The sequence below is a fragment of the Drosophila elegans genome, unplaced genomic scaffold (genome assembly GCF_018152505.1).
Source record: "Drosophila elegans isolate 14027-0461.03 unplaced genomic scaffold, ASM1815250v1 contig_814, whole genome shotgun sequence".
NCBI lineage: Eukaryota > Metazoa > Arthropoda > Insecta > Diptera > Drosophilidae > Drosophila > Drosophila elegans.
In genome coordinates, this window is record NW_024546167.1 from 4,591,908 (window position 1) to 4,604,667 (window position 12,760).

The 12,760-nt window shown below is 44.4% G+C and overlaps 1 protein-coding gene across 2 annotated transcripts; it reads right to left on the reverse strand.

Moving 5' to 3' along the window:
* Positions 1–524: 524 nt before the first annotated feature.
* On the reverse strand, positions 525–12,439 carry LOC108134522 (homeotic protein spalt-major). Of its 2 annotated transcripts, none has more exons than XM_017254861.2 (4): positions 11,913–12,439; positions 2,708–6,624; positions 2,391–2,467; positions 525–1,984 (listed from the first exon to the last, which is right to left on the reverse strand). In XM_017254861.2, the coding sequence occupies exons 1-4, from the start codon at positions 12,061–12,063 to the stop codon at positions 1,981–1,983; spliced, it is 4,149 nt and encodes a 1,382-aa protein (XP_017110350.1). In that variant the 5' UTR covers positions 12,064–12,439; the 3' UTR covers positions 525–1,980. The 2 variants fall into 2 exon arrangements, with proteins under 2 accessions (XP_017110350.1, XP_017110349.1); XM_017254860.2 differs by having other exon boundaries at positions 2,387–2,467.
* Between the last annotated feature and the right edge of the window lie 321 nt (positions 12,440–12,760).

Sequence of the window (12,760 nt, forward strand, 5' to 3'; positions counted from 1 at the left end):
GTCCGTCATTAAAAAGATGACAAAGCGATGTCAACAAGAAATTTTTTGATTAACGACTAAAATGCCAGAGAGCCAAGCGATCGGGTGCTGCGATCGAGATCGAGCCGCGATGTTGAGTGGAATCGAAATGGAGACAACACATAAACAGTCGAAATAAGTTAACCAGAAAAAAGCTAACGATAAACAAAAAAAAAAAAAAAAAAAAAACAGACGACGAAACCAGGCAGCAAAAATTTGTTGAAGGTAAAATATCAATTTAAAAGGCAATAAAAATATTTCATTGCTATGGATCAGATCAGGCTCCTCCGTTGGCCCCGTCGATACTCCGTTTCGATTTCGAATTAAAAGATTATGACGATAGTAAACTTGAGACTAATCATTTTTATTACACTCGGCCCGATCTGTTACCACGAAAAATCTCGGAAATCGTTATTGGGTTTTCCCAGAACCCCGATCGAGATAAGCCAGCCCCGAAAGAAAACTCACAGATGGTTTATTAATTTTTCATAACTTAAATACATATATTTATTTGTTCTTCTCAATAGATTCACTTTTATTTGCATTTTTTTTTTTTAGTTTTGTGTGTTTGCTCGGGCTGCGTAATAAATTATGAGACTATGCTTATGCTTAAGAACAGAGTGGGTTAACTTTTGTACCCGTGTATAATTTAATTGTGGTAATCAATACATGTACTTAACGCTAGGGTTAATCCTTCCAATGAAGTGAAATTAGGTGTGTGGGTGTGTGTGTTTTGGGTGTTTTTGGGTGTTTGTGGGTCGGGGATGGTCCCCTCGGCTAAGAACTAAATTAACTATGAATGTTAGATATCTTTTGTGGTTCTTTCATCTGTGATATGGAAAGCATTTTGCCGGGCCTTTTCCACTGCGTTTCCCTCAGGCCGCAACGCAAACGTAATTTGTATTTATTTTTTTTTTTTACATTTAATATCACAATTTCTCATATATATTTTTTTGTCGATTTTTTCCAGTTTTATTCCTAACCCATTCTCGAAAGCAAAGCGTTTGAATTTCGAAATGTGTGTGTTTCTAATATGTGTGTGTATACGAAGTATGTACAATAGGTGGAAAATAAATCTAATTTACGAGTAGTAGGAAACAAAAGCCTGCGCTCGGCGTTCGCATCTTAATTTATAGCATGTCATATTATTGCACATTCCAAATAGATTATTAACATGTATGCGTATGCGTGTGTCGTCTGTGAGGGTTTTGGTTATAATATATCATATATATATATATATATATATATATATATATATTTATATATCTATACGTATGTACACATGTCTCGCTTAGGTACCTATCATATTTATATTAGCATATACCTTAAGATTTGCTTTAAATTCGAATTTTGATTTTTCTACGCCTTCACTTCACTGCCTGCTTCAGCTGCCGTTTTTAGTTTTGTGGAACATGAAACGCTATCAGTCTCTCAATAGCAAGCAGCCTTTGGTTCCATCTGAATCTGATTCGGAATCGGAATCTGAATCTTTATTTTCGTCTAGCTGGAACACAAATCGCTTTTGATGCATCTTTGGATACGTTTCATGATCCCTCCTTTAGTATTGGTGATCGTGTATTCGGCGAAAATCTCTACGAACGCGCCAGATCATTAAAAATTGTTTATGAAAGTGTTCGGTGCTTCAGCAAAATCAGCAAAAAAGAAATCGATCATGGTTGAAAACTCTTCGCTTTTCTTTTCACTCGGAACAACAATCAAATAATATTTTTGTGGGCAACAATTTGAAATATAAACACGACTGATCTTCACCCACTCTCGTTTCGCTCTAAGTCTTGAGATCATTTGGTTGCGAGAATCGATTGCATCTTGACTGAGTCTGGGCTGCGATCGCCAGCCTCCAATTTGGGAGCCAAGTGATCTTGATCGCCGATATTGGCGATATTGATCGTAATCGTGCTAGTGTCGAGTGCTTTACTTATTCGCGATCATCGTTCCACTCACTCATCTGGAAAAAGAGAGAGCAAAGGGAAAAGTTTGGTTAGTGAAATTGAAATTATAATTTGGGGGATTTAAATGAAGTTGTTTATGGGATGTCAAGGGATTTCGGTGGATTGTTAATTGACTTATGCTCTATGCCTCCCCATAATAATTAATTTAAGTGATATTTTAAGCATATTTATATTTTACAAAAATAGGACCATTTCTTCAAAGTTAATAAAAAAAAACAACCAAAGTATGTAAGGGATTAAGATATATTTTGATTGAAATGGGATATAAAAATAAAAAGGCAAATATATAAAATAAATATGTTTTTTAAAGGATTTAATATTGTATAATGCGGAAAGGATTGGGATGGGATAGGTTAGAGGTTAGGATGGGATGGGATGGGGATATTTGGAAGACTTACATACTTTACGGCACGATTTCTGAAGGTCTCTTGCTCCATGTCGCGGATTTTATGAGTTAGCATGTGTTGCTTCAGGTTGCCCTGGAAAAATAAGCGAAAAAAAGAAATTTGTTCATCAGAATTCTGGCTTAAATTTCGTTTTAAGTGTAAGCTACCCACTTTGCTAGCCCCCTACACTGGTAAAAAAAAGTAAGACCAAGTATTTCATACTCTATTTAAATATTTTTTGCTTTAGTTATTTTTAATATGCAAAATTCAAATTTGAAGGCCATAAAAGCCATTTATCCCCGAGTCAATAAATGTATTGTTGAGTGAACTCACCTTGGTGGTGAAGCCGCGGTCGCAGATGTTGCACTTGAAGGGCCGCTCCTTGGTGTGGCTCCGGTAGTGGATCTCGAGGGCGGAGTGGCAGGGGAATGTCTTGTAGCAGATGCCGCAGGTGGTGCTGCCCCGCACCCCGCTCAGCGCCAGCGGATTGAAGGGGGCGGCGGGCATGACGGACTGGGCGATCTGGTTCATGGCGTTGCACATGTTCTGCGTGGTGGCCGGCGGGAAGAGCGGCAGGTTGGGGAACATTCCAAAGGGCGGCCGGGCGCCCATCATTGGATTTGGTGGCGGTCCCGCCCCTCCACCGCCCTCCTGCCGCCCCTGATTGTTTTGCGGCGGCGACTGCCGCTGGCCAGCTGCTGCTGCTGCTGCTGCGGCTGCTGCTGCTGCAGCTGCTGCGGCCTTCTGCTGCGCCTCCGCCGCCTCACGACGCAGTTGCTCCTGGTGCTGATGCAGAGCGGCCATCTGCTGGTGATGATGATGCTGCGCTGCCGCCGCCGCTGCCACTGCCGCCTGTTGCTGCATCAGATGCTGGTGCTGCTGCTGCAGATGATGCTGCAGTCCGGGCGGCAGACAGTCGATGCCCACGGTGGGCGGCAGGGGGGCGTGGCCGCCACTTGGACTCCGCGCCGGACTCGCCGGCTTCTCCTTGGGTGGCAGCGGCGATCGCGAACTGGAACCGGAGGTTGGCGCCGCCCGCGGCGTCAAGTCCAAAGCGCCCTGCGAGACATCCGATCGGGCGGGCGATGGACTGGGCTTGGGCACCTGCGCCGCCGAGTGGTGTACGCTGGGCGAGGTGGGCGCCGAGGTGGAACCGACCGAGTGGCCATGACTGGAGGCCGAGGATTTCGGCCTCACCGGATTGGTGTTCACCACACCGGTGGCATCGATCCTCAGCTTCTGCTCGAACAGCAGCGACTTGAAGTCATCGCCGGATCGGGGTCTATCGCCATCCTGCTCCAGGTGGCTGCTCGAGAGGTGCTCCGAGGAGACGCCATCGTCGTCGTAGTCTTCGCCACAGTCCATGTTGTCGTCCAGATCGCCCTGCGACGATTCCGAACCCAAAGCTCCGTTGTGGCCGCCATGATTGGGCGGACCACCGGGACCGCCAGGACCACCGGGCAAAGCACCGAAATGGAAGGCGGCCGCTGCGAAGGGGTTCATGAAGTGGCCCGGCATCATCGAGGGCGGCGGATCCCGGATCTCGGCCGCCTGGATCTGCTCCGGCGTCAGATCGGTGGGTTCGCCCGTGTGCAGCCGGATGTGCTGCTGCAGCACGAGGGCATTGGAGTACTTCTTGTGGCACACGGGGCACTGGTGGAAGTTACGCATCGGCGGCCGGATCTTGTGCACCGCCATGTGCGTTTTCAGGTTGCCCTTGGTGGTGAAGGCCCGACCGCAGATGCGGCACTTGAACGGACGCTCGCCGGTGTGCGTGCGGTAGTGCATCTGGAGGGCACTCTTGCAGGACAACACCCGATCGCAGACGACGCACTGGTTGGGATCGCTGATCTTCTTGTTCTTCATCAGCTCCTTCAGCTTCATGGTCTCGCACGTGTTGGACACCTCGATGAAGTTCTCCCACGAGTTGTCGTTGCTGTGTGGGCGTGGCAGCAGGGCGGCCATTTCGTGCTTAATGGGATTGAAGGCGAACGGTGACCTGGCCATGTGGGGGTGTGGGTGATGATGTTGCGGTGGCATTCCCGGCGGCAATGCTCCTCCAGCTGGAGATCTCACCGGAGAATGGTGCTCGGGGGACAGGGTCTTGGCGGTGGTGAAATTGAGGGGAAAGCGCTCGGCAAAGAAGTCCTCGCGGGGTGGCAATTGACCTGGAGTGGGCAGGTGATCCAGGTGGGATCCGGATGAGCCGGGCGAGGGTTGTGGGTGCATCAGGGCGGCCGGTTGGATGGGCTGCACCACCGGTGGATAGCTCAAGTGGCTGTGGCCATGCCTGTTGTGGTGCTGATGCTGGTGATGATGGTGGTGCTGCTGCTGCTGCAGATGGTGGCCATGTGGGGAGCGTTCTTGTGGCAGAGGAGAGGGCGTCCTTCGCGGCTCCGTGCGGTGATCCTCCTCTTTGACCTCCGCCTCCGCCTCCACGCGCTCCTCCTTGATGCGCACCTCCAGGGGCAGCGGTTCTGGCTCTGGATCCGAGCAATCCTGCTCCTGCTCCAGATCACGCTCTCGCTCCTGCTCCTGTTCCTGTTCTACCCGCTGATCCTTCTCCTCCAGCGGCTCGTGCTTCACCACCGGCTTATCCTCCTCCAGTCGCGGCGATGGCTTCCTCAGATCCGTGGGCATATCCTCCGGATAGAACTGATGCGGAGCGGCGGCGCTCAGACTCTTCAGGATCTCCATTTGCGGACGGTAGAGGTTCTGCAGGCCGGGAAAGGCGGGCGCAAAGTGTGAGGCGGGGGCGGCTCCCAATGGGGGCGGGGCCGGGGAGTGGGTGGGCGAACTGTCCGTGGGCGACATCTGGTCGAGCAGCGGCGGATGGAACTTGTCCATGTGCTCCGGAATGGGCGTGGCATTCATGGGCACGTGGGGGAACTTCTGGGCATGCCGCTGGAAATGGACCTTCAGGTTGCCCTTGGTGGTGAAGCGACTGCCGCACACGTTGCACTTGAAGGGTCGCTCGCCGGTATGCGATCTGATGTGGATCTGGAGCGCCGAGTCGGAGCCAAAGACCTTGCCGCAGTACCGGCAGCGGTGCTTGAAGAACGGCTCGTTGCGACCCTTGCCCGACTCGCCGGCCTTCTCGCCGAAGGCGAAGTCATCGGCCATGCTGTTGGCCAGGATGCCCTGCGAGGCCGAGTCGAGTACCTCCTGGGCGCGCTTCTGCAGCAGATCCAGTGAGTTGGGTTCGGGCAGGTCGTCGTGGTGTGTGATGATGCTGGAGGCCAGATCGGAACTGCCAAAGGGCAGCGGAGTGTTCTCCATTTCCTTGAGCTTGGCCAGTGCATCCAGGGCAGAGTCACCCTTGTGCGCTCCCTCCAAGCTCGCCCTGCGATGCGGCTGACCGTCGTGATCCTGTTCCCGCCTCCGCTTCAGCGATTCCGCTGGAGATCCAGAGGATTCTCGCAGTGGAACACCCGCGTTTATCAAATGCTGACGCGCCTTGGCCTCCGCCATGCGAGCCTCGGCCTTCTGGCGCAGCTCCATGTCCGCTATGCGCTCCTCCTCCTCGTAAGTGTCCGTCTGCTCCTGCTCCTGCTCCTGGTCCTGCTCCTCCTCCAGATCCTCCTCCTGCTTGGCCTGGTTGAGGGCCAGCTGCGACTGCAGCTGCTGGATGAGCTGGATCTGGAAGAGCTGCTGCTGCTGCAGATTGAAGAGGGTCTGCTGCAGGAAGGCCAGCTGCTTCATGGCCGCCTCGTTGTCCGCTCCACTGGAGCCGTTGGCAATGGTCTTTGCCGCAAACTGGGCAATGGCCATCTGCATGTTCTGAATGGCCTCCAGAGTGACCGGAGCACCGGCCGCCGCTCCTGGCAGTGCCACCTCCGTGCTGGGCACTGCCGCAGTGCTGCTGGGCGGCTCTTCGGACATCTCCACATCCACGTCGATGTCCCGCTCCTTCTCCTTCTCGGAGCAGCGCTCGGTGGCCGCCTCCTCGGCACTGGCCTCCGCCACCGGGGAACTGGGCATGGAGCCACTGGCATTGGGCTCCCTTTCCCTTTCACGCTCCTCCTCCTCCACCTCATCGCTCAACTTGGTCATTGCCACCCGGTTGTTGTTGTCCTCCACGGAGTCAATCTCAAGCTCTGATTTTACCTCGGTTTTCTTTTCCTGAAACTGGTGCTGCTGCTCCTCGTGCTGCTCCTCCTCCGGCTCGGGACTCCGGCTGGGAGTGGCCGTGGTGGTGGCCGTGGTCAGTGGCGAGCAGCCACCATTCTCCTCCTGATCGCTACCAGTGTCTGCAAAAACAGCCAAAAACATATTTCAATTTAATAACGTTTCACGAGCAATAAAATTATCAAAGCACAGCTTATAACAACTTTTTCAAAACACAAAAAATATGAATAAGATTAATATTCTAATAAATATCAATACATAGTGTTTAAGAACATTAAATATTTCTTTTAGACGCTTTCAAACACATGAATTTGTATGCAATTATTGCACCCATAAAAAGTAAATTTTTAAAACGTGTATTGCAAATAAACAACAGACTGTATTTAGGTATTAGTTATAGTTCAATAATTAAAAAAACTTTTGTCGATGTGGTTTTTTGATAATTGGTTAATGCTGTTAAAATAAACTACAAATATGTGATTTTAAATATTTATCTGATGGCATAGCCAAATATCTCGCAATAAATTGGAACATCATCCATTAAAAATATTAAATAAAAATTAGCTTGATAATTTGTGAAGCCATATGTACCCATTTCAGTTTTACAATTTCCATTTAAATCATAGCTAAACAAACCAAACTATAATATTTCAACTATTTTATTGTTATGGTATGTACTTTGCAGTGATTATCATAAGTTTTTCTGCATAGAGCAAAGCAGCCCATAGGATGCAGTTGGAGTGAATCCAAAAAAGTCGGAGGCTGGCTGAGATTGCTGCCCATTTTCCGATAACTCAACTACCTGTTAGCCGCCCCCCGCCGCCGCCCCCTCTCCGCCCCTGCTGCATATGACTTAATCGCCGGCAATTGTTCATTGCAATGCGTTGAAGTTGCTGGCGGGAGTGGGGATGTTGCTGCTAGTTGCTGCTGCTGTTGCTGTTTCTGCTAGTTGCTGCTGCTGCCAACTGAATGCAATTACATTTCTTGTTGAAGCATGTGTTCTCTCTCCTTTCCCTCGGCCGCAGCTGTTTTTTTTTTTGTTTTATTTTTCTGCCCACAATTAGTCTCCAAGTCGATCACTGGCAGTTGCAATTGCTGCTGCTGCTCGTGTTGCTGCTGTTGCTGCTGCTGCTGCTGGCCGACTGATGCTCACTTGTTGCCAGGTGAGCTGTCCAAGGGGAGAAAGCAGTTGACAGCCGTTTGGCCTGGTCCAGTGCCTCTGACTAATTAATCGCGGCGAGCCTAAAAAGCAAACCAAGTCAAACATTGGTCCACCAGCAACATCCCCAGCAACAGCAATAGCAACATCAGCAACAGCAACAGCAACATCCCAGCAACTTTTGCCGCACACGCACATAAAATATAATTTATGATAAGTCAGAGCCAACGAACTGGGGCCACACTCGTTCGATATATATAATAAAACATATTTCTGCACAAATCAAACGAGTTGGGCGAGTTTTCTGTTTTCTGTTTTCTGTTCGCTGTTTCTGTTTTTGTGCACAAAAGATACACAGATACAGATACATGGACGCGAAGTACAAAAAGATATATGCAGATAGAGCGCCTGGAGACTATCAGCACCATTTGCATATCGATCGCATTAATATTATTTGTATTATTACTTTTTGGAGGCGAATTTAATTTTAAGATCTTTTTTTCGCCCCCCATGAGATTCAATTAAAAGTGCTTTTTGTCGGCTTTTTTTCGAGTTTTGAGACCTGCAATTGCAGTTCAAAAACGAAACCGCTCTACCGAAAAGTTATGATTATGATTGCTGATAAGTGAAGTGTATTTTAATTAATTGAAATTGATTATAATGCTGCCATAAACCTTTCAAGACAGCGACGGCAGCGCACAACACGAGAAACAAAACAACTTCCAATTATGACGAACATAAAATTGTCTCGAACATGGTTAAGTCATTTTGCAATTGGTAATAAAATTGTTAAATTTACAATAACAATAAACGCAGCTTGTTTATGGTGTTGGTGTTGGTATTGGTGTTGGTGTTGGTATTGGTGTTGCCCCAAAGACAGGGAGATATTGCCCCGTCTGAGGCCATTGCCTTAGCCCCTTCCGATTCAGTTTCGATTTGGACTCTTAGTTTGCCGTATTTTAGTTGCTGTTGCCCGGACGCGTGGGCGCCCAAAACAAAATATCCAAACATTTAACTAAGTCTATATATATATACACACCCATGTGTGCGAGCTGGTGAGCCGCTTAAAGATTTATTTTTTGTCTACCCAAATCGTATTTTGTTCTACTGACAACCGGCGAGGTTCATTCCGCCCGTGCGCTCTGCATCTGCCAGATAAATAAATATGAAATTGTGAAACGAGACGAAATTATATTTCCCATTGTTGGAGCACACAAACCGCTTCTATATAAATTAAATCGCGCAAGTTTAAAGGTGGATTAAGTCAAGCCATAAATTCGGCCGCGTCTGTTGGCTGAAATCGAATGAATTATTCCCGCTCCTCGTGCGCAACTAAAGTGAATAATTCCCTCGTCCATAAAACGATTGAAAAGTATGTTGGCCAGCCTCCCCGCCCTTAAATACTCATAATTGCTAACCCAGTCTGTCCATCAACTCATTAACCAATGTCAACTTTTAGCGTTTTTATGTGTCCAAATATTTTCAACGAAATTTTGCCGCAAATAAATTTTGTTTTGGCTTATTTCAGCTTTCAGCAAATCAATTTTGTACCCGAACTTGGGCTAGTGAGAACTGGTAAAGTAAATTAATTGAAATACATTTATTTTTTGGAATATGGAAGTATAAGTTAACAAAACATAAGCCATTTAAATTTATTTTTGAATGAACTTTATGGGAATGCATTCTCTTTTTAGGAAATTAAATATATTTTCCAAACTGAGGAAGGAGATGAACTTTAAATCTGGAATTTAATGTATGTAACATGAAATCTTAAATAAGACCCAAAAAATATGGTATATATTTATTCAATGTGGCTTAAGAAAAGAAACTTTCTAATTTTTTTTTTTAAATTTGTACAACATTATTATATATAATATTTTTCTTTCTGTGTGCTGAACTCAATATCTCCTTGGAATCGTACCTCTACCTCGACATTTTTCAGTTCATTCCTCTAGCACTGACTTTTGCATACGCCTCGACTTTAGTTCTGGGCTGACTTTCAATTATTCCATCGTCATATTCAATATGCAAATCGCTGCGAACCAACCGTGAGCTCGCTGGCCTGAGGTGAACAAAAATGTTCAGCCAATTGGAAAATGCAAAATCAAAAAAAGAAATGCGAATAAACTACATAAAGTATACAAAAAGTGAGCGATCTGAAAACAACAGGGGCACATCGAGTGTGTGCCATAATTGAATAATATATCCAAGTCCGGTCTGATCGGATTTGGCTGTCATAGGTCATGCTGGTGGAGCTCAGCAATTGAATTTCACATCAAAGTTTTAGGCAACAAAAAAAAGAAAATCGCATAAATAAAAATAATTAAATAATTAATGTCATTAAGTTATGCGAGCGCGACTTCGATTACAAAATAAAGCGACACAAATTGATGAGCATTTCCATATTCACAGAATTGGCTTTGTACCGACTAAAAAGGTATATAGTCCATATACACTCATGCGAAAATGAATAGGGCCGCATTTATTAAAACTGTATCTCTTCGCAGGAATGAAATTCAAATTCAAATTACAATATAAAAATGTTTATTACCTGCTCAAATTAAAAAAATGTGAACGTTATTTTAAAAATAGTTTAAAAAAATTGCAACCATAAAATAACAAAAAAAAAGTGGATATCGCTTACATTTTTAAAAACAATAATTTTATTGACATTGTATAATCTTCTTAATATTTCTTAAATGACTGTAAATCATATGGAAACAAGCGCCAACTCACTGCGAATCTGCTTCGAATTTCGTTTTTTGCGATATTAATTTTATTTATTATCCCGCACTAATGAGTTAACATTTATTAATGCCCGAAGCAGCAACAACATCACATGTGGATACGCAACTTATATACCTATATACTATCATATGCGGTGTATAAATAAAAACCGCGCCAAACAAATGAAAAAATATCCTCATCTTCACGCACACATGCAAAATGTTTATCACCTTTTTAAAGCTTATGGGCAGCAATTTTCAAAATTTAATGTGAACTCATTTGTAATTATGGACAAAAGCGTATATATCTGAGTTTAAATATATACACATTCTGGGTATTGGAAAATAAAATTGAATATAAAAAACTATATTCCGATAAGTTATTTTGAAATTAAAGGAAACCCATACTTAAATCTTTTACTAAACGGAATAAACTTTAATATAAGTTTTAAAGAGGAAAATAAATTTAAATCATTTGAGTTTGAAAAATGCCATAACAAGTATTACCTCACTTCCTTTAGTCGTAAAACTCACTTGATTCAACAGACTTTAAAATTTCAATAAATATAATTAAGTTCGCTGGAATGCAAATGTTCAAATATCGAAGCTTTCAAAACCAATTAAAGAAACACACCTGCCAAGAGGCCTCAAAAAAAAAAACACAACAGAAACTCATTTTTGTGCCTTTCCCAAAACGTATTTCTTCTATATAAAATGTGCCGAAGCAATATTTAAATCATATCGTTTTTAAGTTGCTCCATTAAAACGAAATCGATTTTTGATTTATCATAAAAAACAAGATTGCAAGGGGGTGCGAGGGGACTATAGCCAATAGTAGCGTTAACGCTCAAATTAAATCAAATCAGAAACTGGAAATGCAAAACCGAAGAAATATAGTTTATATGTATAAATTTGTTATTATAATCGAGGAGAAAACTGATGCACACGTTGCAGCCATAAGTTTCAAAGTCTGTATTCACCATTTTTAAAGACCTGATAAGCTATGCTCAAATTTGAAGCCTATTTCAATCGCTAGCCTACGATTTTTCGACTGACGCCTCAGTTATTAATGTTTGTCCAAAATTTTGGTTTCCATTTCGAAGTCTTATCAGTCAAATGGAAAACGGTCCAATGACAAATTTGTCAACCAATTTTAAATGGTTCAGTTTTGCATTAAAATCGGAAAATGGTTTCCAAATTTGTTTTATGTTCCGTTAATTGGAAAATACTTTCTAATTTGTGCTTGTGTTGAAAACTTTTACAAATGACAAATGGGATAACAAAATATAAAAGACAGCCGCCAAACTGTTTGTTTTATATTCTCTTCTTGTCTTGTCTTAAAAAAATCTGACTTTTTTGTCTGTTAGAAATTTCAATTATGTCAGAAACAATTTAAGACATTTCATTTTTGGCAACAGGCAAAGATTATGTCTTGGTTTTGCTTTTTTACTAAATGCATTATTTAACAAATAACTGTTTCCTATTGTATGGATTGATCTCCCCACAAAAAAGATTTTTCGCTCACCTTTGTCGGCGCTGCGTGCACGATCCTTCAGCTGTTTGACAATGCCATATTTCACTGTACCAAATTGTATCATTTTATTGATGGTCTCCTGGTGATTATCCTTGAAGTCACTACGCATCGCACACAGAACGTTGGACAGGTGATTTTTCATCAAGAGAACTTTTTTTAGCACTTTTGTGGCGTGTGTTTTGTTTATTTTTTTTATATATTTTAACTTAGCTTGATCATTGCACTGTGTTTTTCTTTTGGTTTTTTTTTTTTGAGGGGGGAAAAATAACTTTTGAACACTTTTGTGTTTTGCCGTCGGCAGTGGGAAACGCGTATTACCGCTGGCCCTAGCGCGTATTTAATTTATTTAACGTGTTTAGCTGGTGGTTAAGCTACAGCTGCCCGTTGATTGTCATCGTTTGTGGGATTTTCGCGGCACTTAAGGAAAACTCGCTGTTCAAACTGTGCGCGTTACGCATACGCAACGTGGGCCGGGCTGCGTCACTGAGAGAAATCGAGTGCGCGCTGCGAACGTTCTGCAAGTCCAAACACGAATGACACAAACAATAACAGGCCCGCCAGACCTCGATGTTCGAAGCGCTCGGCTTTTTTCGGCTGACTTCGTGAGCGGACCGGTTTGCGCGCTGGTGTGTGCGTGTGAGTGTGTGTATGTGGCTGCGTTATTACATCCTGACAATCATTCAGCCAACCCACCTTATGCTCACTCACACTCACACGCACGCACACACGCTCTCCCGCTCGCATTTCATATTATTTTTCATATGCGCCTCTCGCTCGCTCTCATCATAATTTTTATTAAATTGCTGTTACTGTTACTCTTGCCGGCCCGCTCACTCTCC

What these genes read in the sequence shown, in the direction of transcription:
- LOC108134522 (XM_017254860.2), bottom strand. Translation starts at nt 12,063, where the DNA reads ATGAAAAATCACCTGTCCAACGTTCTGTGTGCGATGCGTAGTGACTTC. An exon ending in TGCACGCAGCGCCGACAAAG is followed by an intron (nt 6,625 to 11,912) that starts GTGAGCGAAAAA and finishes CTGTTTTTGCAG; the next exon opens with ACACTGGTAGCGATCAGGAG. An exon ending in GAAATCGTGCCGTAAAGTAT is followed by an intron (nt 1,985 to 2,386) that starts GTAAGTCTTCCA and finishes CTCTTTTTCCAG; the next exon opens with ATGAGTGAGTGGAACGATGA.